Source organism: Lathyrus oleraceus, chromosome 7 (assembly GCF_024323335.1).
Source record: "Lathyrus oleraceus cultivar Zhongwan6 chromosome 7, CAAS_Psat_ZW6_1.0, whole genome shotgun sequence".
Taxonomy (NCBI): Eukaryota; Viridiplantae; Streptophyta; class Magnoliopsida; order Fabales; family Fabaceae; genus Lathyrus; species Lathyrus oleraceus.
In genome coordinates, this window is record NC_066585.1 from 157590389 (window position 1) to 157617986 (window position 27598).

Below are 27598 nucleotides of genomic sequence, written 5' to 3' on the forward strand. Positions count from 1 at the left end.
GTCAGATAGCAGTTGAAAAACTCAGAAGTCCAACTTCAACTGCCCATAACTTTCTCAAAAAAAATCCAAATGTTGCAAAATTTATATCCAAATTCATTGTCTTGAAATGATCTACAACTTTCATGTTGGAAGTTTTTTCATTTGAGGCTTTTTTAAGGGAGGCGCCAATTGGATTGGCGCCCCCTCTTAAAAATTACACATAGGCGCCAATCCAATTGGCGCCTCCCTCTAAAAGTGGGGTATATTGAGAAATTTTTTGAAAACTGAGTTATTTTGCGAATTTATTTGAAAAAGTGGGGTATATTGGTAAAAAATTCCCGGCTAGTATCAATATAAAAATATATACAGAAATAACACAATCTTTTAATAAAATTTGTTATTACTTATTACAATTAGTTTTCAAATTAATTGTAAATTTTGTTGTTTGAAGCACGGCGTCGGTGAATGAACAAAGGAAAGGGGTTGAGGAAGAAGAAAGAAACCCTAGCAAACCGTTGAATTAGGTTGAAAGATGACAGGGACGGAGGAGCCAACGGCGAAGAAGAGAGTCGTAACGGAATCTCTAGGATGGCTAACGGAATCGTCGATTATGCCAAAGAAGCACAGAGCCATAGAAGGTGTTGGAGCATCCTCCATCCTCGAATTGAAAGCTCAACTCTACAAATCTCAAGAAGATTCCAAAAAGTCCAGAGAATTATCCGGCGCTGACGCAGAATATCAACGTGCCAAGAATTTCATCAGTTCCAAAGATCACTTCTCCAATAAGAACTCCGGTGTCGATGCGCGTGCTAACAAGTAAAACTTTTTCCCAATTCAATTATAATTATTTTGTATTCTTAGGCTTAGTTAGTTTATTTTGTTATTATACTTAATTGAATTTGTGTTTGTTGTTAATTGGGATTTTGTTTTTGTTTTTTGTTATGACTAGGGATAAACTTGAGTTGAAAGCTATTAATGATGGATCAGTGAGCTATGCTGCATTGGAGAAGAAGGCTGCATTGTATAATAAGTTAGTTAAGGGAGAATTGTCAGATGAAGAGGATAAAGAGAAGTATTGTGTTGATTTTGTTCGTAAAGGGAATGATGGTGATGATGTCTCTACCACTTCGAATGTGTTTCAAGAAAATGAACGTGGTGATGGGGATGGTGATGCTTTTTCGCTGTTTAACGTGAAACCTGTTGGGCTTGGTCGAACTTCTGGAGTGTTTGATGGTGCAGAGCACAAACGAAATGTTAGGTATGTGATTTGTCTCTTTACAACTTGTTTTTTTTGTTGAAAATGTAATGATTTTTTCTATATAGCTAGGATAGACACAATGCAAAAGTTCTTAGTGTGTGTGTGTCTGTCTTTGTTTGATCGTTTGGAAACATAGCTTTGGATGATATTGACCAGAGTAGTCATTCCCAAAGCGGCGCGGAGCTGCTGACCCCAAAAGTAAGGTAACGGGATGAGTGTTTTATTTGATCATTTTTTGGACAAATTACATATAATAGTTATAAACATATATTTAATGTAAAATTAAACAAATAGCTCAACTCATAAGATATTCATAAATCAAAGCTCACATGACTCTTGAAGTGCATAAACAACTCTGAAGGAATGTTAAGATTGAGTTTCAACTCAAATTTGATTGTAAAACCCAAAATTACCCCTAAACATTGTAGATTTAAGGGGTAATTTTTCAGTTTTTTTAGAGGGGAAAAGGATAGTGAGCCGGGAACTGCTCTGCTCCGCCATTTACCCTATAGCGGCCGCTATAGTGTTCCGCACTGCTAAGGCTCTTCCCATAGCAGCCGGCCTCCGCTCCGCTATAGTGTGATAGCGCCGCAATTGGCCGCTATTGACTACTCTATTGATATTGAATTTCTGTTTGGACACCTTTGTTTGGAATATGATTTTGGTCAATTAGTGTTGTTTGGTTAGATTAAAAGCAATTTTGTGTGCATAATTGCCAAAGCAGGCTTAATAGGTGGGAGTGATAGGCTTTCCTTTCAAATGTCAAGTTTATAATTAAAGTCAAGATTTCTATGAGGGGTGTTTTGTTCAATGCGGAAATTAAATCTGTTTGACTACTGAGATACGATTGCTATTGACAAGTCTATGTATTACAATTCAAACTTGGTGAGATATCGAGGGAAAGGAAAGTGAAAGAAAATGTTGAGAGTGGAGACAAAAATTTGGAACTTTTTATATTTCTGAAAATTATCATAACGGAGATTACATGGTGCAGAGTCTAAATCTTTATATAGAAGTCCAGTGAGCTTGGTCGCTGCTTTTAACTATCAGTTAGGTAATTAACTCTAACTAATACATGTTACAGGAATCCGAGACTAAACTAGCAATAACTGTTACAACTTATGCAAATATAATGGAAACAAACAGCAATGCTGCTAGCAGTAGAAAAAGCAGTAGTTATCAATTCTCTAACACCCTCCTCAATGCAGCTAGCAGTAGAATGCAGTTATTATGAGTTCTCTTAAAACCCCGTGTAGATATAGGCATGGCAACGGGGCGAGTCTGGGACGGTTTTTACCTCCCCAAACCCAAATCAGAATTCCAAAACAATCCTTATTTCCCGCCCCAATCCCCATCCAAGAATTAAAACTCAAACCCAGTCCCAAACGGGTTTGGTTATCTCCGCCCCGCCACCATATATTCAGTAAAATCAATTTTTTAAATAAAAATATTTATTCTTTCAAAATAAAATTACATTATAAATAATAAAATAATAAAATATCAAAAAATTTCATGCATACATTTCAAATATTTTAAATAATAAATACAAATCAAAATATCAAAACATTAACCATATATTTAATATTCTAAATTATCAAAACTAAAATAATAAAATACATAATAAAATAAACGAGGCGGGTTCGGGGAGGGTACTAGTGTCTCTATTACCCGACTCGTCCCTATATTTTGTATTCGGGAAAAATTCAAATCCGAACCCGAACCCAAACCAGTCAAAGTGGATTTTCTCTGTCAAATTCGCGGCGGGTTCGGATAGGTATTTGCGGGTATGGATTATGTTGCCATGCTTAATTAGATAAGGCCTTTATTAGTATATCAGCTAGTTGATCAACAGATCGGAAATGATACACCACTAGACTCTTGCTCAACATTTTTTCCTCTTACAAAGAATATATTCAACTCCACGTGTCCTTAGTTGGGAGTGTAAAATATGATTGAGCTAAGGAAACAGTGCTCCGATTATCATAAACCATCTGAGGTGGTAAAGCTGACCCATGTAACTAATGCAATAGTAATTAGTGATTGAGTACCCATTTGTTCACATATCTAGAGCTTTTAGTTTTAGCTTAGGTAGGGGTGAGTTTGGGATGCTTACTGGGTCAAGTGTAATTTTTGCTTTGATTATACTAAATACACATTTTGCTTGAATTATATAATATAGTGTTGTAACCTATTCAGGTAGGTAATGCCTACCTATAAGTAACCTAAAGTAACAACTCTTTCTAGGTTGAGTGAATATACAAGTACAATGTCCTGTTTATCTTTTTCATATTTGCAGGGAGTGATGGAGCTGAGGATGTTTTTTTTCTTCTTATGATTAGTTAATTAGTTATTACTACTACTTTCTTTAGGAGGTTTCGAAGGGAGGGGGTTTTTTCTTTGTTTGAACTTTTTATCCATGATTATTATGAGTAATTACTTAGTTAAATTTGTGAGTCTGGCTAATGTAATTTTTTTTATTTGCAGGGAAGTTCATGAAGAAGCAAATCTTGCGAGAGAAAAGACTTCAGAAATTAAACTACGCAGACAGGAGCAGTTAGCTGCTCAACGTAAGAAACTTAAACAAGCCTATCTTCGGAAAAAATTGGAGCAACTGAAGTCCGCTTCTGTTGAAACTGAATCTGAGATTAAACACACGTGATGTACGGGCCAACAATTCTCCATAATTTCTGTAGGTGGATGGAGTGAAACCAAAATTTTCTTATAGGAAGGCATGAGGAATTGAAAACAGACTAAACCTGTGTTATTATTCACTGGAGTTACAGCATAGGTATTCCTGTGATGCAAAACGACCACCTCAACCCGGGATAAACAAAAAAAGAAAGGTGAAAACAATTAAAAGAACCAAAAGAAAACTCCTCTTTTTTCTGTTGTAAATGATGTAATTTGACAATTCCTGTATACATGAGTTATTGGTATAGATTTGAGCAAACACTGCTTTTAATTTTGTTGGCTAAACCTGCAATAGACCAGACCAGTCTTCCTTTAACCTTCAACTGATTTCAGTGATTTGAATTCACTATTGTCATGTTCTTGTTCAATTTTGGGGTGAAAGAAATACAAAAACAAATTTGGGCATATCCTATTGCCTCATAAATGAAATGTGATAGAATCTAACATGAGAGGTATGTATAAGGCACTTGAGTAGGCATACAATATACATAATTTATTCTAATGGGTGCGACATTAAAATTAGAAGAAGTCCTATAGCAGCAATCTTTTAAAGAGAAAAAGCCTCCATTGAGTTTCAATGAATGAATGACAGCAACAATTACAAATAGTCTCTATATAGTAGTTTTTTTTCCAGAACACATTATATATCAAGTGTATAAAAAATGTAAAATTGAGTGTGGGATGTAATAGAAATGAAGAAATGCATGAAGAAAAGAGAAAAAGAGAAGAAAGAGAGAGCGATTGTTTTAATATAACTGAATTTTATTTTCAATTTTGCAAAGTTAGTTACAAAGTGATGTTACTAGGTATAGATGAGTCTAACTGTGTTGACTCAGCATATTAGTTACAAGAGTTTTAATTACTTACTCTAGCTAATTACTTACTCTAGCTAGATATATTCATATCTCTAATTGTCTTGTATATGCAGTATGTCTTGAAATGCAAAATTTTGAGTGGAGACAAGGATTTAGCGAGCAAATCAACAAAATGGTCAAAGGAGGGAATATGTTGGACAACCAGGATCTTGCTAAGTCCCTTTTCCCTGAGAAAGAAGATATTAAGTTCCATGTGTTTGGTCTTAGCATGAAGAATTAGATTGAATTGGATTGTTACACAAAACAAATGTGCTTAGGTTATCAGGAAATAGTACATGAGTGGTAAAAGGGACTCTGAGTTCATGAAGAAGTGATTGCATCCAGAGGACTTTAGAAGCTGAGTTAGTCAAGCTTCTGTACTCAACTTCAGTGCTAGATTTGGCTACTAAGGTCTGCTTCTTGGACCATCGTGATATCATACTAGGACCTAGAAAAATACATGATTCAGAGGTAGATTTTTTTGTCATTAGGGTCATCACCCCAATTTGCATCAGAAAATCCTTTTATGTCGAGGTTGTTGCATATAAACTTCCTCATGTAAGATGCCATTTAAAAAGGAATTATTAACATCCTATTGTGTGATGAACCAGCCTTTTGAGATTGCAATAGTAAGCATTATCCTGACTATGATAGGCTTAACCACGTGTGAGAATGTTTATGTAAAGTCAAATCCATGTTGTTGGTGAAATCGTTTTTCCACCAATCTGGCTTTGTACTTGTTTATGGTGCCATAAGGATTTTGTTTTATCCTGAAAACCCACTTGTAGTCAATGTCATGTTTGTTGGGAGGCAGACCAAGTGTGGTTCTTCACTAAGGCTTGATATTCCTCATTCATGGTTGCTGATCATTTGGGATCTTTGAGAGCCACCTTGTAGGATGTTGGTTCCAATTCAGTTAGTAATAGAGTTAAATGTAGTCTAGGTTGAACAATACCACATTTGCTCCTAGTAGCCATGGGATGAATGTTGTCATGATGTAGAAATGGTAGACTCAAAGATGAGGATGACTCTATGTTTGCTTAAGAAGAAAGAGCTTAGATGAGGATGGGTTGGTGTTAGATGTAGAGTTATGTGAGGTAAGCTAGGCAGAAGAAACATATGAGGTAGATAGCAAAGGTAATCATCCACACATGTTAACATATATTTGTGACCACAAGTAGATAGCAAAGGAGTTGGTCACCATACATCAGCAAAGAGTAAATCAAATTGATTGGTGTATGTAGTGTGTGATGGTGAACTAGAAAGTCTATGAATTTTGCCCAAGCAACAGGGGCTACAAAAATCTAGGATAGATTTGTAAGGAACTGGTACTTTGCATAAACTCAGAGTAGTTTTGAGTGCTTCATGGTGAGGATGACCAATACTGTTATTCCACAATGTATAGGAAGAGGGACCAGTGGAGATAGGTTGAGAGGAAGCTCCCTTAGTGACATTATTAATGGGAATAATAGGTCTTGCAGCCGGAGATAGGAAATCAAAGATGTGGCCCAGAGATTTTGGGTTTGATCCCCGACAGAGTCAAACTTTTATGATGTTCACAATGAATTCCTGAAACTTTTGTTTATTATTTTACTTAACTATATTTCATAGTTTATAAAATATTTTGCATTTATAAAATAATTGTTGTATATTTACTTTTCAATATACTTATAAATATTTATTTTTGTTAATGTATCAAAATTAATATTATGCATCATTTAATTATATATTATATATTTTAAATAATAAAAATATATCAATAGTTTATAAAATTAACTAAATAATATCCGCATTGTTTTTAGAGATTTTTTTTAGAGGATCTCGACAAAACTAAGAGTTTTGACGAACAATTTCGTATGAAAGGAAATTTAGACTCAAGAATGTGGGCTACGTAATAGCGGATGATAAACAATGTCTTTTAAAAATAAATAGAAAACATGTTTGAAATCTATATGAATGACATGCTAATTAAGTCGACATAGGAGACAAACCATATTCATGAATATCTAGATGAAGCCTTCAAAGACATTCTAATCCAACACATGGGTATCAACCCCGAAAATGCATTTTTGGAGGACAAGCTCAAAAGTTCATTGGAATTATATCTCAACGTCAAAAATTCGACTCTGCTGGGGATCGAACCCAGAATCTCTGGTTCCGTAGACCAGCGCCTTATCCATTGGGCCACAGAGTCATTTACATTTGTCTTCCTCAACAAAATATATATATATACATATATAATATACTTCTACACCGTAATCTATATTTCCTCCACGCAAATTTTTTACCACAATTTATATAGATTATTTTTGGAAACACTGTATATATATATATATATATAATTTGTATGCAAAAACGTACAACTTTTTAACACTGCATTCAGTTGCATGAATATATTCAGTATTATATATTTTAAAAATTAATTTAATGAAATGACACTTGATTAAAGGCATATAGATTAATTTTATAAAATAATGCTATAACTGAATAATATGTGTATACATACATGGAATAGAATTACTATTCTTGACCAAAAGAATAAAATTGCTATTCGAAATACTTACAATTGTTTTTTTTTGTTAACTCTTTAAAAAAAAGAAGGTCATGCAATCCGAAGTTCAATTATGAGATAAACAAAATGTAGTTAAAAATTATTATACATGATTTGAACATGAATCTTCCCAATGATTTGTGTATATATATGTGATATAATTGAAGTGTAACTTATTAAATCTATGCAATTTTTCCAGTAAAAGAAATATCTACATCTTCTTTTACAATCCTTTTTTATTCTTCAAATATATTTTTAACTTTATTTCAAACAACTTCGGTTAGGATTGTAGGTATAGGTGCAGCAAACTTGATTTTTCTATAGGCTACATCCTCTTAACCAGCATACCTCATGTACTTACAAGGTTAGCTTTCGAGAAACACAAACGTTGTTAATATTCAAACCAATTAAGTTTCTTTCCAGATGATTTACTTGCTCAAGCAAAATGAGCATGGAGTAGAATGTCAAACTTTTAATAATATCTTGATTTCTGGTTATATCCCTAATTTGTTGCAAGGAATGCTGCTGTTCAAGAGTAGAATACTAGTGATGGATAAATTCCGTAGTGCAAATCAATTAAATGGTATTTGTTTACCATAATAAGTGTCAATTTATATATTTTCACATTCAGATATTTAAAAATAAAAGCCCTAAATACTTATTATTTTCTTTCTAGAAGCTTTTAAAGTGTTGATTAATCTGTATCATATTGTCTGCTGTTTCCAACTCTTTCTTAAAAAGTAATTGAACTTCCCCATCCTATTTTTGCCTTGTATTAGACAAGATATGCTTTGCCCAGATTTTCGTCTAAGAAATAAGATTGCAACAAAATAATACTGCAACCACTCTATACAACACACTGCCCATCAACTGACAGCTAGTGTGTGGCAAGAATAGTGCACAACAACCTCACAGATGAGGGAAGCAATTAGATTCATTTCATAAAACAAACCTAAACAAGTTCAATTCTAGAAACATGGTTTACACATGAATAGATGAAGGTTAGCAACACTAAAATGCATAAAGGTAGGGAGTGCCAAGTATAGACAACCAATAAATTTTGAGGGGATCAGAGGTTCTTATGACCCAAATAATTCAGTTATAAATATGTCAACACCATAGCATTTGTTATGCATTTGTTGATGTCTTAGCAGATAGCTCTCTCCCAAGTGAACAAATTAACATTGAAAATCAGAAATCTCGGTCAAGTCTCCCACCAATGTAAACTGCTTACTACCCTAGCGGAAAAGTTTGCTCCCTGAAATACAATTAGTTTGAAATGTAATTGATATACACAACAAATGAATTATAAAGACAAAATTGATACACCACCAAGAGAAAATAAAAGTCAAATAACAAAATAGCTTACCTCTCAGAATCTGTGTTTGAGATATTGTGCTGATCTTACATTTATGATATCATATGCACCATTCCAGCAACTATCATTAATCTATTGTCTTCTTGCAATTTCTGAAATTCCAAAAAAGACAAGACAGTGTAATTAAAATTTATGGCTGGAACATGCCACCAGATATGATTATTCAATGAATATGTATGAGATACAAGAGAAGATCTTATTTATATGATATTCCAGTAGACTACTAGTAAATATGGAGGGAATCAGTTTCCAACACCCCATGAGATTTACCTCTAACAGGAGCAATATATCTGCCGAGCTGTAAGTAGAATCAGCCCCTCTATTGATAACATCTTTTATGTCAGCAATAGATATTTGATCCAAGCGATTGGCACGCATATGCTGACCAAATAGGGAATTGAATGCTTCAATTCTGCATGTGTTGATGGAAAATAGTTAACATCCAAAACAAGTACAGAAAAGATTTCAATATAAGATTATAAGAGGCTTCAGATTGGCAGTTGAAAAACCTTTCAGGAGTGAGACCAACAGCTGGTTGCGCTGCTGAGGTATCATCTACTTCCATGGCATCGGATGTTGAGCTAGTAAAAAGAAAAGCAGATGGAGTTAATGGCCGAATAAGTTTAAAAAATCAGGACAAGAAAAGCCCTGATATTAACATGGTATTGATGTATCAGAGTCCTTGTGCATTATTGTAAAGGATGTTAATTCAGCTTCTGGATAGAATATGGGATAAATGAAATTTTCGCATGCAACACATGGTAATAATTAAGCTATAGAGATGCTTGTGCCATGTAGCTTCCACAGAAATAGTATATACCAACACATGGTAATAATTAAGATATAGAGATGCTTGTGCCGTGTAGCTTCCACAGAAGTAGTATATACAGTACTAACTATCACTTACTCTCTTTTGCTTTTAGAACCACGATCAGGACCATTGTTTTCAGTATCAGCCTTCCGCTTCCTCTCCTGTTCTCTTTCCCTTTCTTTTTCCCTCTCTTCTTCACGCTCATCCATTTCGGTCAGCTCTTTATGATATATTGCAAAATTAAGAATCTTCAAAGCAGCATCCACATCAGACTTTGTAACCTAGCAAAACAGGTCGAGATTCAATCATGAAGAGTGTTGGACACAATCACCAGCCATTTCAGTACTACCATAATGTTCAGCTTATAAGAAGAATAGCAATTGTAACAAGAAAAAAAAGTAGCAAGTGAGAGTAAGTTTATGTTTTCAAGCAATTGCCTAAAAGTGATTTTATTTGACCGATCAGTATTAACATTGGTCCAAAAAAATCCTACCTAATTGAGATATAGTTGGAGGTAACAAAACCCTTTACTCATTATAAAACCAATAAGCCTGAAAAAGGTGTACACCCTCTAGTCACTATTATAAGCAACAAAAAGCTTTTTTGATTCATAGAATAAATGATGTATCTGGTCATTACTATATATAAGATACATCAATTATTCAATGAACCTAAAAAAGTTTTTGTTGCTTATAATAGTAACCAGAAGATGTATTATTTTGTGAAAGAATTTTAAGGCCTATAAAAAGTAGGATTTGTGCTTGTGGAAACTATCAAGTAAATCAACCATTATTTTGGCAAAGTGATGTTGATAACATCATTGACATGTAACTACAAAAAACAACCATCCAAGGAACCAAACTGGTAAACCACATTTGGACTAAAAAGAAAATATTGAGCCCCAAAAGAAACTTTGGATGGGAATCCCAAGTCCAACTTACCAATGTAACTAAAAAGAAAAATTGAGAAGTAAATTTGAAAATGGCATCTGGATATGTTATGATTGTTGTAAAAAAAATGGGCATATCTCACACATAATGATATTAGTAAGTAACAAATATATTACTGTACCTTTCTGCTCAATTTCAATTTGGCATGAGCAGTTGAGAGACGTATTATGGTTTCTAAAGTCCTGGCAGTTATAGGAAGTGTTCCTCCAGTCTGCATAAAGCCGGCAGGATATCAATAAAAAACCAACATGTACAACTATTTATATGCTTCCAGCTAATTGTGTTCCTAATACTAACCTTCGCATTTGAATTTGCATTTCTGAGCTCAGCATATGCTGTGGCAATCTGGTCAGATGCCTGTGGAAAAATTGAATTGATATAAGGGATTTGAACAAAAGCTTAAAAAATCATTGAGAAAATCAGACTTCATAAGAGCTATCTCAGGTGTGGCAATTACAGAAAGATATAGAAGATCTAAAAGTTTCTTACATGGATAAAAATTGCAGTATGTGAGGGAAATCACTATAAATCAAGAAAAGAATGGTATTCTTATTAGTAACATCACCTCATCAGTCAAGTCCGGTTGAATCCTATGCTTGGCATAATGGATATACTTTTTAAGAAACTTAATTGTAAGTGTATCACGCTTGCGGCCTCTATCAGTTTTCTTCCCATGTAGCATTCTGTTATATTTGACAAAGACAGATGATTCAGTATCGGCTTCCTCTTCTCTTCCATATCTTGCGCTCCCGTCATGTGCTGCCTCACCTGCATTGGTAAGTAAGTTAATTAGAATTCTCTAGTGAATGCATGTTTCTAGCATTTTCTGAAAACTGCTTATTTACCTCCATCAATGGCAGAACGGAACCGATGCATACGCAGGACATGCTCTGATATTTGGCGATCAATATCAGGATCCATTTGATCCAACACAATAAACAACAGATCAAATCGAGAAAGCAAAGAGTCTGGGAGTCCAATATTTTTAGTTGGAGTCAGTGAACGGTCATACTGTAGAATCAAATGACAAAAGTCACAGTCAAGTTTGAAAGAGTTAGGTCCAGTAGAATAATAGTAACTTCTGTTGTTAAAACAGAACTACAATAGAAGAATGCCACTTACAGTTCCATATATGGGATTTGCAGCTGCAACTACACTACAACGAGCATTAAGTGATGCATGGATCCCAGCTTTAGCAATTGTTACAGTCTGCTGTTCCATAACTTCGTGTATAGCTACACGATCTTGATCATTCATTTTGTCAAATTCATCAATGCAGACAACACCTCTGTCAGCAAGAACCATTGCCCCGGCTTCTAGCCTTCTTTCTCCTGACAAAGAAATTTCAAATTTTCTTTAAATGACAAATGTCATGCAAGAATTATGCAAGACCCTTGTAGAATGTTTTACCTGTTTCTTGATCTGAAGTAACTGCTGCTGTCAAACCAACCCCAGAAGAACCCCGACCTGTAGTTGATATGGCCAAGGGGGCAATATTCATAATTGCTCTCAAAAGTTGAGACTTGGCAACAGAGGGATCACCAACCATCATCATGTTAATGTCACTATAAGAAGAAGGCAGACCAGTGTTAAAAACTTTTGTCAACAATATTAGGAGATATAAATAACAAGAATTTTCAATAATACCATCTCCCACAAAACAGAGGGATATAAGGAGAAAGCACTAACCCTCTCAAATGAGTGCCATTCTTTAAGTTCTTTTCCACTCCACTAAGCATCAATAAAATCACTGCTTTCTTTATCCAAGAATGTCCGTGTATGGAAGGTGCAAGTGAATTACCAAGCAGATCAAATGTATCATCTCTTTCAGCTATCTTTTTTATGTTTTTAAGGTCTTCAGTGCTGTAGATTGGAGCATTAGCTTCTTTATTGAGAAGAGCTACATTGTTGGCTATGAGCACAGTCCTGCATGCACACCAGCCAGTCAAATTTATGTTCAATAAAGCAAGAGCAGGGTAATTTTTGCAGTTTATTTTTTGAAGCTACCTGAATACACCATTAACACTGCCTTTGCTTTTTCCTGGAAGAGCCTTATATATCCCAACAATAGCCACACGATCTCCAGGCTTGCAAGAATCAACAAGGTCGTCCTCTGCTATGACATCCACTGTTCTTGGGAGCTGACCAGGCGCAGAATTTTCAGGAACTTCCTGCATGGACAAGGTTTGATGATCCTTGTATTTGCACAACCCATACTCGGTCACAAGTAAGTTGCCATTTTCATCCTACAATAAACATTCAGTCAGCAAATTTTATCCTTTGATAATAAAAATAATGCTAGAAATCAAGGATCTTGAGATTACCCTTGTGGGATACACAGACCCTGTGGGCAAACCCAAATTAGATGTAATATCTCGATAATCACGGCTCGTGAAGCTGCCAGTGGTGGGGCAGAAATGAACACTTTTAACAACCTTTGGCCTTACAAGAGAGCCTATAAACAAACAAAAAATAGGTTAGATTCCAGGATGCATGAACCAGAGTATTTCTTTGCATATGCATCCGTTCAAATTATAATATATATGAAAGAGAAAAAGAACTACCTAAAAATAGAACTGCAGCTTAAAAAAAGATACTACATGCTTTTTAATCAGAAAATGACCTTTATATTACCATTATCCTCTAGCACAATGCATAACATGCCACCCAAGGACCCGTTAAAATAAAAATCAGGGCAAAAACTCAATCGACACCCAAAAAGCCACCCATATCAGGTACTTTACCCATCAAATAGGTCTAGATACAAACATGAGCAATAATTATCTACCAAATTTTGTGAGAATGAGTAAGACTATAAGCACTTTATACTCAGCCATACTTATACCTGCAGATGTTTATTATGTTATTAATCTTAATAACTAGAATTTGGGAGATATATTTTCAAAAAAAAAAGGAAAAACTGTGGTAATGTTTAGCAACTAGGACTTGAATAATCTTTGAATATCATTCAGTTGTGATGCACATTGCAATTAAAATCAACACTGTTTCAAAAAGTATAGTTAAACATGAGTTATTGTTAACAGTACAGCTCCACATCATTAACCAGTGACCAAAACAAAAGGTAAAACATATACCCTTGAACAGAAAAAACCCACACCACCAATTTCAAATTAAAGAGCAATTACAACTGAAAATAAAATATTCACCAGGCCACTAATTAACCTTATCGAGCAGCAATTGGATTAAAGAACATTTGATCATACACATAAGTTCCAGAAAACCCTAGCAATCATAAATCTGTTACTTACGCCATTTTCTCCTGATAAACTAGCATTGACTGATATACTAACTACTGACGACAAATTAAAAGAGGAAAGTTAAAAGGTGAAAAACAGTTTTGCTTACATTTGGTGATAATGCCCTCAACACAAACCATAGAACCTATGAATTCAGAAAGAAGATCCCTAGGTGTAACCCTGCGAGAAACAAAAGGGCCTTCCAATCCCACAAGAACATGTTCCCCTTCCTTCAAATACTTGGGATCAATAGCACGAACAGCATCAGTCACCGCATCACAGAATGATTGCATGTACTCACTTGGATTTCTCAGAATCCTGAAAACACCAAAATCTCACAGAAATTAACACTAACCCTATGTATTTCTTAGGTACACACCATTCGAAATTTTAAAATTAAAAATACAAACAACGTAAGAGCGGTTACTGACCTGTTACCCAAATCCTGGTAGTTGTGGAGATCGGAGATGTTGACGATGAGACGACGGCGCTTGTGGTTGATTAGAGCTTTGATTTCATCCATGTAAATGCTTTTTCCGATCTGATTCAACACAAAATCGAAATTGATTCAAATGAAGAAGAAGAAAAAAGTGATAATGATAATAACGGTAATAAAAGAGAAGTGATGAATAGGTACATCTTGATCCAGAAAATCGGCGAACTCTCGCTTGTGAGCTTGCCTAACTTCTTCGCTCAAATCCATTTTCGCAGAGAGAGAGAGAGAGTGGCGACGGAGGAAGAGAAATGAGGGTTGTGGTTCTACTCTGGTGATTTTTTCAGTTTTAGGGCATTGTTTTGGCGGGAAAAGGATTCGCAATGTGGCGGGAATATGGTTTGGTCTAGTCCGACCGGGTCCGGTTTATGCTTCGTGATTTTCTTGGTTTATTATTATAGGAATATGGATTTTTTTCCCGAGTCAAACATCATAATTAAGCAAAATTGTTTTATCACTACAAAATGTAATTATATAAAAATTAAAAAGCATTCACACAAATCTAATTAAGCAAAATTGTTTTATCATATTCTATTCAAAACCCAACCTCAATTGAAAAAAAAAATTAGCAAATTTTGAAAAACATGAAAAGGAAAGGTAAAACATCATAAATTAAAAATTAGTAGTAGAATATATTATACTTATTTAACACCAAAATTTAACATCAATAATTATAATATTCACTTTTCACCTATTTATAAAATATTTCTTTTACAAACTCTTTTAAATTGTTTTGTCATTAATCAATTTTATCAATGCATTTATCATACAAATATATGTGATTAATCTATTATTTTATTTATAATTTATCAATCATTTTTATTACTTTATTAACCAATAATATACAAAATATTAGTCATTATCTATTAACCAATTTTTATACTTCATTAATTAATTTTATTTTATTATTTAATTTTTTTTGTTTGAAAAGTCGTTAACTAAAACATGAATTGTATTAACTAACTTTATAATATCATTAACCAAAATAGATTTATTTTGTAAGATTTTTTTTTATGTCAGTACACTCAATAATCACATTATGAACTATATTAACCAATTTGTTGCACTCAATTAAACAAGTTTGTTTTCTCATTTAAGACTACTTTTTAATACCAAAACACATATTAATCAAACTATAAATTATATTAATCAAGTTTTTATACACCACTAATCAATGTTGCATAAAAACTATAAATTTTATAATTGCATTCAAAACTCAATCTCAATTAAAGAATTTTTTAAAAAATAACCACCTTTTTCAAATTATATATCATATAATCATATTTTTAATTTATTTATCAAACTAACATGTTTTCTGGTGGACGACAAGTGGAGTAGCCAACCCGGTTGGTGCATGCTTTCATTTGTTACAAATAGGTGCCATTATGGTTGGCGCATGCATGTACATGTCGTCACTACATGTGGCGCGTGCATGCATCCACTAGAAGCATGGGTCACTACATGTGGCTACTCCTTTTTTTGCAAATTCTATAAATACAGCATCTCATCCCATCATTTTCACACATCTTCTTATTGTTTTCTTTCATTCTTCTTCAATCTCCTTCTATTTTTCTTCAAAATGTATGCACATATGTGTTCTTATATTCACAAGAAAAATGTCGATTTAATTTATTCGGCAGTAAAGCCTTTGATGAAGATCTGACTCTGGAATACAGAGACGTTCGAACATCTTAACAGGAGTTTGATTCATCGGTTAGATAGAGACATTATAGAGGGTGAAAAGATCAGAAGAATTAAATGGCTTGTTATCGTGTTCAACGATAATTGAAAAAGTCGTTTATAGGACAATGTTAAAACTGACAGAGATACTCGCATTATGATGCACGGTTCTGATGAAATTATTTTAATGGTTTTAATTATATAGTTGTGTTGTTTAGTCGTTGTATTTGTTTTGTTGTTTAATTGTTGTTTAAATTATTGTTTAGTTGTTGTTTTTAAATTGTTGTAACAAAATGTTATGATATTTATGAAATGAAAGTTGTTTTTAATATAAAAGCAAAATGGTTACATTTAAAATTATGTTATTGTGCTTGGTCCAACATTTGGACAGTTTGTACGATTGTGTCCGGCTGACGACATGAACTACATAATTTCACCAATTTGTTCGTCGTATCCATTTCGGTTAGAATATGCGTGCTGTTAGGGCGACCCTTTTTCTTTCTTTGCATTTTTTCATTATGTCGGACTATCTCCCCTTGATATGCAGGCCAATAATCCTCTTTTGCTATCACTGAAAAGTTATTGTTGTAAACATTGCATAGGTTTATGACTTTGTAAGCGGCGGATAGTAATTTGGAAGGGTCCTGTCGAGCATTTGAACATGTCGCTATGACATGGGAGCAAGGCATGCGAAAGGCTTGAAACTTTCCGCAGACGCATCAACCTTTATATAGTTCCACTCAATAGTATCTCATTGGCCTTCATTCGTTGTGATCCATTGACTCTACAACACTGAAGCAACTTTTACCACGGTCAAACACTGTGACCACATGTGTGTTAGCTTTAGAAACTTCCTCCTTAATGAATTTCATTAAAGCATCGTTGAATAGCTGCCTCGATTGTAACACTGAACTCCATTTGGAACGTCTAATCTCAAACAGTGACCCTAACCTAAAATAGGCTGCTCCCACCAAAACGGTTATCGGTAGGTTTTGGATACCTTTGAATGCAGAGTTCATTGATTCCACGAGATTTGTTGTCATGTGGCCTTATCATAGACCATTATCGTATGCCTTGGTCCACTTCTCCGATGGAATGTTGTTTATCCACCTTACTGCATATGCATTTGTCAATTTGATGTCTTCGTGGTAGTGTTTGAAGGAAGGTTCGGTTAATGCATACCTTGCATTCACAATCTTCTTTCGTAGTGTTTTGTCTTTGATCTCTCGTATGAAATTTTGAGCAATGTGTCTAACGCAGTAGACATGTGTTGAATGAGGATCCTACCAACTATTATCAAGGTTTGAATAGGCACTTTCAATTGATGGATGTATGTCTGAAATTAAACATAAGTTAGGCTAAGGAGCAACGTGTAATCAGGGATTTTTTAGGAAAAAACTCCATTCACCAGCAGTCTCCCTTTCAACCAGAGCGAAGGTGATTGGAAAAATGTTGTTGTTACCATCTTGTGTCATTGTCATGAGTAACGTTCCTTTTTATTTCCCGTACAACCATATTCCATCAATTTGTATAATAGGTTTACATAAAGCAAAACCTTTGATGCATAGTTCATGTATAGCATTAACCTAAGATTCAAATGAATATGAAAATATAATTAAACTCGATGTTATATTATGATTCTATTTGGTAATTTTTTATTTCCTGGAACTACTGATAATACGGTAAATATTATGTATTTGTCATTGTTATGAAACATAAATAAAGTAGGCACATATAGTTGGGGTTCAACTGTTTTGTCCAATCTATATAATTTGTTGTGTAAAATTGCAAAAAAGCCTTATTCGTTTTATTCTTGCGCCTTTTGGCTCCAAGCATGGGGTTGGTTGAGAATGTCGTCACTCACCCCAATCAACGAGAAGTCATTCATATTCTCATTCGCAACAAAATAAGTTTATCTTAAATCTTCAAGTATGTTTGGCTTTATACTATAGCTAACTATAACTAATATATTTTCAATCTTTTTTCATATTAGGTGGTTAGTTATGTGGATGAACTACAACAGATGTCTCAAACACACTATAATAATCTATCACAATCTTTTAAACCACCTTGGACCAAGCGATGTATTACAACTAAAGAACTCTAAATTTGGTTTTAAAAAGTTACCCAATTATCAATCTTCTAATCATGTATTTTCTTATACATTTCATTTGGAGGTCGTATATGGGTGTCAACCATGAGGTTAACCCTAATGATGTTGCAGTTTAGATAACAAAAATACCAAGTATCAAGTTCACTAATATGGAGATGCACTAGAGTGACCATGTGAAACTACAGTTCAGCATGCAACAACAAATTCCAGACCTCCTGACGTGTTTGGGAGACTATCATCGACTAAGAGTCGATGCCCAATGGGGTTATTCCGACTGGTGAGACATCGCTGAAGAGATGTGTCGTTATTAAAAGAATCAACGATGACATATCTTAAACGAACCTATCATACAGGGTGCTAGACCAACTCAACATTATATGAATTGGCTTATGTCGGCTATAACGACACAATTTATGTCTGAGCTGGGGTATTTAATCGATCAACGCCAACGAGTATTCATCATCATGCGCCCAAAAATAAACCTCGCCCAATAACCAACCTCACACTATTATCAAACCCAAGAACAATGTCAACCCATCTAAACCCAACGACCAGCCTCACAACATCACGATACCATATACATCCAACCTCGCAACCAATACATGTCACACACCCAAACACAAACCCAAGAGCCTGACCCATACCACCAACAACCATATGCAGTCACCACATTTGTCTATAGCCCCGATAATTCGTACAATTCTACCCCATCCCCCCATAGCCCCCTACCAATGAACACCCAAACATCCCACCACCAAATTACTCAACCATTGTATGACTTTCTTACACCAAAAGAACCATTGATTCATTTCCAAAACGATTCGATTTCCCAATTCAACTAACCATACCGCCCACACATAACCCAACCTTAACGACCCAACTACGATAACATGGGCACCAAAATCAATTAATACAACACCGTTGGCGGCAAATCCCCAACTATCGGGAAGAAATTATGGCACCAACCACCTTTTCCTCAAGCCAACACTCAAAGACCACAAACACCTTAGCGGAATCGTGGGATACCTTGAAAGCAGACAAATGCATCAGGATGTGGAACATGGGACATTTTGATCGGGCGGGTCATTGATTTCCTATTCAATTGTTATTATTTGAATTTTATAGGATAATATTGCGAATTAGTTTTAATTTTCTTTTTTATTTCAATTATTTTTTTTAATTATAATTATTAAAATTAAAATTAAAAAAAAATATAAAGGAGTAGACACATGTAGTGGCGCATGCTCCTAGTGGACGTATGCACGCGCCACTTGCAGTGACATGATGTGCATGCAGTCACCACCTCTAATGGTGCCTTTGTGTAAAAAAAATAATGCATGCACCTACCCTCATGGCCACTCATATTATCGTGTGTCAGAAATATGGTTAGTTTGAAAAGTAAATTGAAAGCGTGGTTATTTTGGTATATAATTTGAAAAATATGATTATTTTAAAAAAAATATCAATTAAAAATTGCATAAAAATTTAAAGACTAATGAAAAACATGAAAAGGAAATGTAAAATATCAAGAAATTAATAGTAGAATATCATTTAAGTATTATTAGAATTATGTATATTTATTATGCTAAGTATATACAAAAAGACTCTCCAAATTCACATTTTATACCTGTGTCTTTAATGGTTATATGGTGTTGAATTAAGGTTTACCCTAAAAATACTTTTAAGTTAAATATTGAGTGTCTAATAGAGATTGACAAGTAAGGTTTGGATGGTACATTTGTTTAGACGGGTCAAAAAAGTTTTGACAATAGCATATAAACCATCTAGGAAATTTCTTAATGTACCTTATGTATTATTAGAGCACCGCGTGAAAATACAAAAATGCACATATATTCCGGAGATGCATCTCCGGACACGCCCTGAGTAAATAGAATTATGACTTAATATAAAAAAAACTACGGAAAAATGCATCTTCATGTACATTCAGAAGATGCATCTTTGGATGATATTTTTTCTGAAACGAGACATAACTCATTCTTCTTCCTCACTTCTAAAAAAATAAGTCTAAACATTTCTCAAACTCTCTCAACTCACATAATCTCAAAATTAATCAACCAAGTTAAAAGCTTCTTCCATCAACATAAAGTACATCAAAAAGATCATTCAACACTGAAATAAACTCATAATTTGTAAGTTTTTTATTTTTGTAAACTTTTTCGAGTTTTTATATAAATTAGTAGAAATTGAGGATTAGGTTAACAAATGTTTAGTTTTTGCATGATTGGTAACTTATACGTAATGAGAAACATGTTTGATGATTAAAAATTACTATCAATGCATTATTTTGGGGGGTTTTGTGGTTTGCATTATCACCATTGACGTGGCTAAAAGTTGCACGAAATTCCAAAGATGCATCTCTGAAATTTTTCAACGTTCGGATTCCTAAGAACCGGAGATTCATCCCCGTAATTTATTTGTTTACTTTTTTTTCCTTTCTTGTATGGTTGTTTGTAGTAATTGTGTGACACTTGTCTGGTTTACTAACAAACATTATGGCTGATAGAGACATCATACTGAGGCACGAGAAGATTGCACATCATGCATCTGTTAGGAGGGAAAAAAGTCAGGTTTTAGAGTCTCACGTTCCCTCTATCTTGGTTCATGCGGAGGCACTGACTTCATAGGCTCATATATCTCCACCTTTTTTCCCGTAAGAGATGGATGTCACATAATGATGCATCACGACATCCATCTTCCTGAAGGCGATAAGTCTCATATATTCAGGGATCATCGGTACCCGAGTCACCAGAGGTACCTGAGGCATCGGTGCCACCCCAGGCACCGGCGGGACCTCATGCTAATGAGCTAGATGCCACCTTAAGTTGGTAAGGCTGATGAGCTAGTGTCACCTGAGGCTGCTAAGGCTGATGAGTCACTACCACCTTATGTATTTGGAAGAGGCCCTATAGAGTTGTCATTGTTGCCTATTTACCCGGACCATACTGCCAGACGTATCTGGGACGAAGAGGTAAGTTAGTTGGATACGTTCTTTTAAATTATGTTTATTGTTATGTTACAAGTCTCTGACATTTATTTATTTTTCTGTAGGATCGTGATCCGCTAAAATTCATTAACCATGGATGGAAGATTATTGGCTTGCATCAGCCTAATAATGAGTGGTTTCGGTTTGCTTTGTCCCTATCTAAGATGAAGGACTTACATAAGACCGATTATGTTACATTGAACCACAAGACGCTTAATTAGTTTGTGGAAAGATGGCACACTGAGACCTCGTCATTTCATCTACCACTTGGTGAGATGTCTATCACACTCAATGATGTATCGTGTCTGCTGCATCTTCTGATCAAGGGGGAACTTCTAGATCATGAGAGGATTAGCAAAGATAAGGAACTCTATTTGATGGTAAACTATGTAGAAGTTTACCCAGAAGCTACCTTAAGGGAGATGGAAAAAACCAGAGGGGCTCATGCTAGGTTTGAAATCCTGAAATAAGTATATACATATGAGCTCCTTAAATTATAGCAGGCTATAAGAGATGACGAGCAGGTGGGGCTGCATATAACGTGTGATATGTGAGAATACCTATTATATTTCGCTGGCATTACCATTTTTATGGCCAATAGTGCCACTTATATGGATGTCGTCTACCTACGGTACTTCGAGGACTTTGAGCGGACCCATGAGTACAACTAGGGGCGCTTGTTTGATTTACTCGTACTCTAAGTTATTCGAGGGTTGTAGATAGAAGAAGAAATAGGTGACATGCATCATCACACTTCTTACAATAACATTTATTAGTCTTTGTGTTTATGTGTCATTTTTCATTACATTTTTGCAACACCTTTACTGATGATTCGTGTGTTCCAACATTTTTCAGGCTTGGATCCTCCAGTACTTCTTATGCATCTTCGTCTAGTTGGGGTGTACCGAACTATATTAAGGATATGTCGTGTGCTTCTACATTTTCCCCACTCAAAGGGAACCATGCGATATAGCCATTTCAAGGGTATCTCGACCGCTTGGTAGTCGGGGATATGCACGTTAACAATTATGTCGATCATCATGAGACTCAACCATTTGACGATATAGTGTTATATTTTGGATGGTTGGCTTGCGATTCACGTTTTACATTTCCTCATCGGCCTGAGCACTTCGTGAGGCAGTTCAACCTGTTATATATGTTCCTCCTACTATGACAGATAGAGCTACATATGCCATGTTTGCTGATTATCTTAGTCATCTGGTACCAGAGGAGGCACGAAGTGCCATAAATGTGAGCGACTAGAGTTATGTCTGTTGGTGTAAGCCCTGAAGGCCAATACTTTTGGTACTTGTATTGAATTATTTATTAATAATAAAAAGGCTTTTTCTTTATTATGTTTGTTTAATAAAGTCCCTAAAATAGCTAGTCCGTTTAATGTATCAAATGTGACTTAATCATGAGATCCCATTAAACATAAGGACACTATTCTTAAAGTGTCCGTAGTCGAGCTTTGTTGTGAAGTGGGATAATGTAACACCCTTCTAAAATACCCCAAATATTTAATCAAAATAACAAATATGTATCTATCAGAGTAAATATGCAATTAAGGGTGTCACACAATATTTCACACTATTCATCAAAGTAGCTTGTCATGCTCATTTATTTATCAAATAAAACAGTTGCATAATACGCAGCGGATAGAGATCAAATCGATCATTCAAAACATGCAACATACTACATGTAAACTGGTTCAACAATCATCAACAACACAATTAAAATGTTCCCTCCCGATGTTACATCTATCAGAGCATGACCCACTAAGGAGACTACACTAGACTCCAAGCATTAGCTTCTACTCAACTCATTGCTCGTTACCTGAAAAATAGTTGTAAGGGTGAGTTCCTCAATCGATATAGTAAGCATTATAAAATATCATGTCATGTTAAGTAATTTAACACATTAATCACCCTAATCATATCACACATTCAGTAATGGCACATCAACCCAATTATCATACTCAATACTACACAATTCATACTCATACTCAATGTCAACACAACCACACGTATAATATTGGAATACATCCATTCATATTATACGCCATACATACATTAGGAAATGAGACTCCACACATGCGGTACCGACTATTCTTGAACATATAGTTCAAGCTCACCGATCAAATCCAGATACGGCTACTAAGCTCACTAGTCTCACTCATTTGAGATCTAGTGACTCACTCACTAATTCCTCACCATGGGAATTAGCTACAACCCCAAAGGCTATGCTATGCACACTAATCACCTAGCATGCAAACATCAACGACGAATCCACAATGATTCACTCACTAATTCCTCACCATGGGAATTAGCTACAACCCCAAGGGCTATACTATGCACGCTAATCATCTAGCAACGCAACATCAACAACAATCCACAATGGACATATGCTCACACTCTAAGCCATACAACAGTCCATTCACAAATACATGCATAATATATACATTCACAACATTATGCATATCATCATACATCATCAACACATGTATCAAACACCATATCATGTCAAATAATTAATCACAGTATTAGCACACTCTACTAATACCCTTACTACTCAAAACAACAGGAAATAATCCCTATTACATCATCCGCCAACATATGCCAACCATCAATTAAGTACACAACATTTAAAACACCAATTTTCCACTCTGCAACAGTGTTAACCGGTTAACGCCCTGGGTTAACCGGTTAACGCAGCACAAACACGCTTCCTGCCCAAAACTTAACAGTGTTAACCGGTTAACGCCCTGGGTTAACCGGTTAATGCAGACAGAACAGCAATATCTCAGCAATCACAACAGTGTTAACCGGTTAACACCCTGGGTTAACCGGTTAACGCAGACAAAACAGCAATTTTACACAATACAACACAGTGTTAACCGGTTAACACCCTGGGTTAACCGGTTAACGCAAGACAGAAAGCTGTTCCTGCGCTAACACAAGGCAGAATGCAGAATTCTCCGCATTTTCCGCCGTTGGAGGACTTCCGGACCTCCGATTCCAATTCCGTAACAAGCTATACGTCCAGCGAATTACGACTCACACGACTATCGATTCAATTACAGTTTTTAACACAGTTTATCCAACGTAATTTTCAGCATTCACGATCCCAATTAGGGTCAATTCAATAGTTTATCACTACCCATTACATGCTAATCCATAATACCCATTAAACGACGATAAACCCCCTTACCTGAGTTAATCCGGCGAATCTTTTAGCTTCAAGCTCTTCCTTCTTCAACCTTCTTCCTCTTGTTCTGCCTCTTTGCCCTTTCTCCACTTTCCACTTTTCAGCCGCTTCTCTGTTTTTCACGTAAAAACCCTTTCTTTACCAAATGGACTCTTTTTCTTATTTCCAACTTATATATATTTCCAATAATTATTATTCCAATAATAATAATAATAATAATCCAATAATTCCAATTATTTAATTAAATTAATAAATATAATATTAACTTAAATTAAATAATTATCTTATTTTTTTATCGGGGTGTTACAACTCTCCCCCACTAAAAGAGTTTTCGTCCTCGAAAACATACCTCCGGCGAACAACTCCGGATAAGACTCCTTCATCTGACTCTCCAGTTCCCAAGTCACATTGCCACCTGCTGGTCCTCCCCAAGCTACCTTCACCAAGGCAATTTCTTTACCCCACAACTGCTTCAACTCTCGATCCTCGATCCTCATAGGCGATGTTTCAACAGTCAGGTTATCTCTCACCTGTACATCATCTATTTGGACTACATGCGACGGATCATGAATGTACCTCCTCAACTGAGACACATGAAAAACCTCATGCAAATTCGCAAGCGACGGCGGTAAAGCGATACGATAGGCTACCTCCCCTATCCTCTCCAAAATCTGATAAGGACCAATAAATCGAGGTGTCAACTTCCTCGACTTCAAAGCTCGACCAACCCCAGTTATCGGAGTAACACGAAGAAACACATGATCTCCCTCTTGGAACTCAAGTGACTTCCTCCTCTTGTCATGATAACTCTTCTGACGACTCTGAGCAATTCTCATCTTCTCCTGAATCCTCTTAATCTTTTTCGTAGTCTGTTGAACAATCTCCGGTCCAACCACAGCACTCTCACCGGACTCATACCAACATAAAGGTGTCCGACATCTCCTACCATACAAAGCTTCAAACGGTGCCATACCAATGCTCGAATGAAAACTATTGTTGTAGGTAAACTCAATCAAAGGCAAATAAAAATCCCAAGCACCTCCCTTTTCCAAAACACAAGCCCTCAAAAGATCCTCTAGTGACTGAATCGTCCTCTCAGTCTGACCATCAGTCTGCGGATGATATGCAGAACTCAATCTCAGCTTAGTTCCCACAGCCCTCTGCAAACCTTCCCAGAACTTCGATGTAAATCTAGGATCTCTGTCCGAAACAATACTCGACGGAATACCATGCAAACTTACAATCTTCTCAATATACAACTCAGCTAATTTCTCTAACGGATAATCCATTCTGATCGGAATGAAATGAGCCGACTTTGTCAATCTGTCAACAATCACCCAAATAGCTTCACAATTCTTATTTGTCCTCGGCAAACCAGACACAAAATCCATACTGATACTATCCCACTTCCACTCTGGAATAGTCAACGGTTGCATTAGCCCAGACGGCTTCTGATGCTCAATCTTTGACTTCTGACAAGTCAAACAGGAATAAACAAAACTCGCAATTTCTCTTTTCATTCCCGGCCACCAAAATAACTTTTTCAAATCATGATACATCTTCGTAGCTCCAGGATGAATACTCAGGCCACTACGATGTCCTTCCTCCAGAATACTCTTCTTAAGCTCGGTAACATCCGGAATACACACCCGATTACCAAATTTCAAAACACCATTCTCATCAACTCTGAATTCACCACCTTGACCTTGATTCACTAGAGTCAACTTATCAACCAAAAGCACATCGGATTTCTGACCCTCTCTAATCTCATCCAGAATACCACTCGTTAATTTCAACATTCCCAATTTAACACTATTGTGAGTACTCTCACACACCAAACTCAAGTCTCTAAACTGCTCAATTAAATCCAATTCCCTAACCATTAACATAGACATATGCAATGATTTCCGACTCAATGCATCAGCCACTACGTTTGCTTTACCCGGATGGTAATTCAAACCAAAGTCATAATCCTTCAGAAATTCTAACCATCTCCTCTGTCTCATATTCAGCTCTTTCTGATCAAACAAATACTTTAAACTTTTATGGTCACTGAAAACCTCAAATCTTGATCCATACAAGTAATGCCTCCATAATTTCAGAACAAATACCACAGCTGCCAACTCTAAATCGTGTGTCGGATAGTTCCTCTCATGAACCCTCAGTTGTCTCGAAGCATAAGCTATAACCTGCTTATTCTGCATCAACACACCACCCAAACCCAACAATGAAGCATCACAGTAAACCTCAAATGGTTCCGACGGACTCGGTAATATCAGAATAGGAGCAATAGTTAACCTTCTCTTTAACTCTTGGAAACCTTCTTCACATTTTGAGTCCCAAACAAACGCTTGCCCCTTTCTGGTCAACATCCTCAACGGTAACGCCAACTTAGAAAATCCCTCAATGAACTTCCTATAATAACCAGCTAATCCAAGGAAACTTCGAATCTCAGCAACAGACTTCGGAGCTTCCCACTTAGACACCGCTTCTATCTTAGAAGGATCAACAGCAACACCACCTCTTGAAATTACATGACCAAGAAAACTAACCTCTTCTAACCAAAATTCACACTTAGACAGTTTAGCAAATAACTTCTTTTCTCGGAGAACTTCTAAAACCACTTTCAAATGTTCAGCATGCTCTTCTTCAGATTTCGAATACACCAAAATGTCGTCAATAAACACCACAACAAACTTATCTAGGTACGGATGGAAAATCCTATTCATATACTCCATAAATACTCCAGGCGCATTAGTCACACCAAAAGGCATTACAGAATACTCATAATGTCCATACCTTGTTCTAAAAGCAGTCTTCTGAATATCCTCAGTTTTCACACGTATCTGATGATACCCAGATCTCAAATCTATCTTGCTGAACACACTCGCACCAACCAATTGATCCATCAAATCATCAATCCTCGGCAAAGGATACCGATTCTTGATCGTCACTTTATTCAGTTGCCTGTAGTCCACACACAACCTCATAGTACCTTCTTTCTTCTTAACCAATAACACTGGTGCACCCCACGGTGACACACTCGGACGAATAAATTTCTTATCCAACAGATCTTCCAACTGACTCTTCAATTCAGTTAACTCAACAGCAGACATACGGTACGGAGCCATCGATATCGGTCTAGTACCAGGTACCAAATCAATCGAGAACTCAACTTCACGCTCTGGCGGTAATTCATTCACTTCTTCTGGAAACACATCAGGAAAATCACACACCACTGCTAGATCACAAATCGCCAGTTTATCTTTAGCCTCCAAAGTCGCTAACAGCATAAACAACTCTGCCCCATCTGCTACTGCCTCATTCACCTGCCTCGCTGATAGAACCAAACTCTCTCCTTCCTCAATCTCA

General features: G+C 35.8%; 2 protein-coding genes and 1 non-coding gene across 3 annotated transcripts; 1 reads left to right on the top strand and 2 right to left on the bottom strand.

Annotated features, from left to right (window-relative positions):
- The first annotated feature begins 327 nt into the window (after window positions 1–327).
- On the top strand, window positions 328–4244 carry LOC127105326 (uncharacterized protein At4g18257). Its single transcript, XM_051042502.1, has 3 exons — window positions 328–795; window positions 929–1237; window positions 3722–4244. The coding sequence occupies exons 1-3, from the start codon at window positions 512–514 to the stop codon at window positions 3894–3896; spliced, it is 768 nt and encodes a 255-aa protein (XP_050898459.1). The 5' UTR covers window positions 328–511; the 3' UTR covers window positions 3897–4244.
- Window positions 4245–6903: 2659 nt separating this feature from the next.
- TRNAR-ACG (transfer RNA arginine (anticodon ACG)) lies at window positions 6904–6976 on the bottom strand. Its single transcript has one exon. It is a non-coding gene; the product is annotated as a tRNA-Arg (tRNA).
- A 1273-nt stretch (window positions 6977–8249) lies between these two features.
- Window positions 8250–14531, bottom strand: LOC127102825 (DNA replication licensing factor MCM3). Its single transcript, XM_051040155.1, has 17 exons — window positions 14367–14531; window positions 14161–14270; window positions 13839–14047; window positions 12797–12927; window positions 12480–12718; window positions 12162–12398; window positions 11883–12037; window positions 11595–11803; window positions 11318–11483; window positions 11038–11240; window positions 10770–10829; window positions 10594–10683; window positions 9619–9803; window positions 9221–9292; window positions 8982–9123; window positions 8703–8803; window positions 8250–8591 (listed from the first exon to the last, which is right to left on the bottom strand). Exons 1-16 carry the CDS (start codon window positions 14430–14432, stop codon window positions 8744–8746), a joined length of 2334 nt encoding a protein of 777 aa, XP_050896112.1. The 5' UTR covers window positions 14433–14531; the 3' UTR covers window positions 8250–8591; window positions 8703–8743.
- Between the last annotated feature and the right edge of the window lie 13067 nt (window positions 14532–27598).

Coding starts and splice junctions, on each gene's coding strand:
- LOC127105326 (XM_051042502.1), top strand. CDS start 512: ATGACAGGGACGGAGGAGCCAACGGCGAAGAAGAGAGTCGTAACGGAA. Junction 796..928: donor GTCGATGCGCGTGCTAACAA/GTAAAACTTTTT, acceptor TGTTATGACTAG/GGATAAACTTGAGTTGAAAG. Junction 1,238..3,721: donor GAGCACAAACGAAATGTTAG/GTATGTGATTTG, acceptor TTTTATTTGCAG/GGAAGTTCATGAAGAAGCAA.
- LOC127102825 (XM_051040155.1), bottom strand. CDS start 14,432: ATGGATTTGAGCGAAGAAGTTAGGCAAGCTCACAAGCGAGAGTTCGCC. Junction 10,684..10,769: donor ATGCAAATTCAAATGCGAAG/GTTAGTATTAGG, acceptor GGCTTTATGCAG/ACTGGAGGAACACTTCCTAT. Junction 9,804..10,593: donor AATTGAAATTGAGCAGAAAG/GTACAGTAATAT, acceptor CTGTTTTGCTAG/GTTACAAAGTCTGATGTGGA.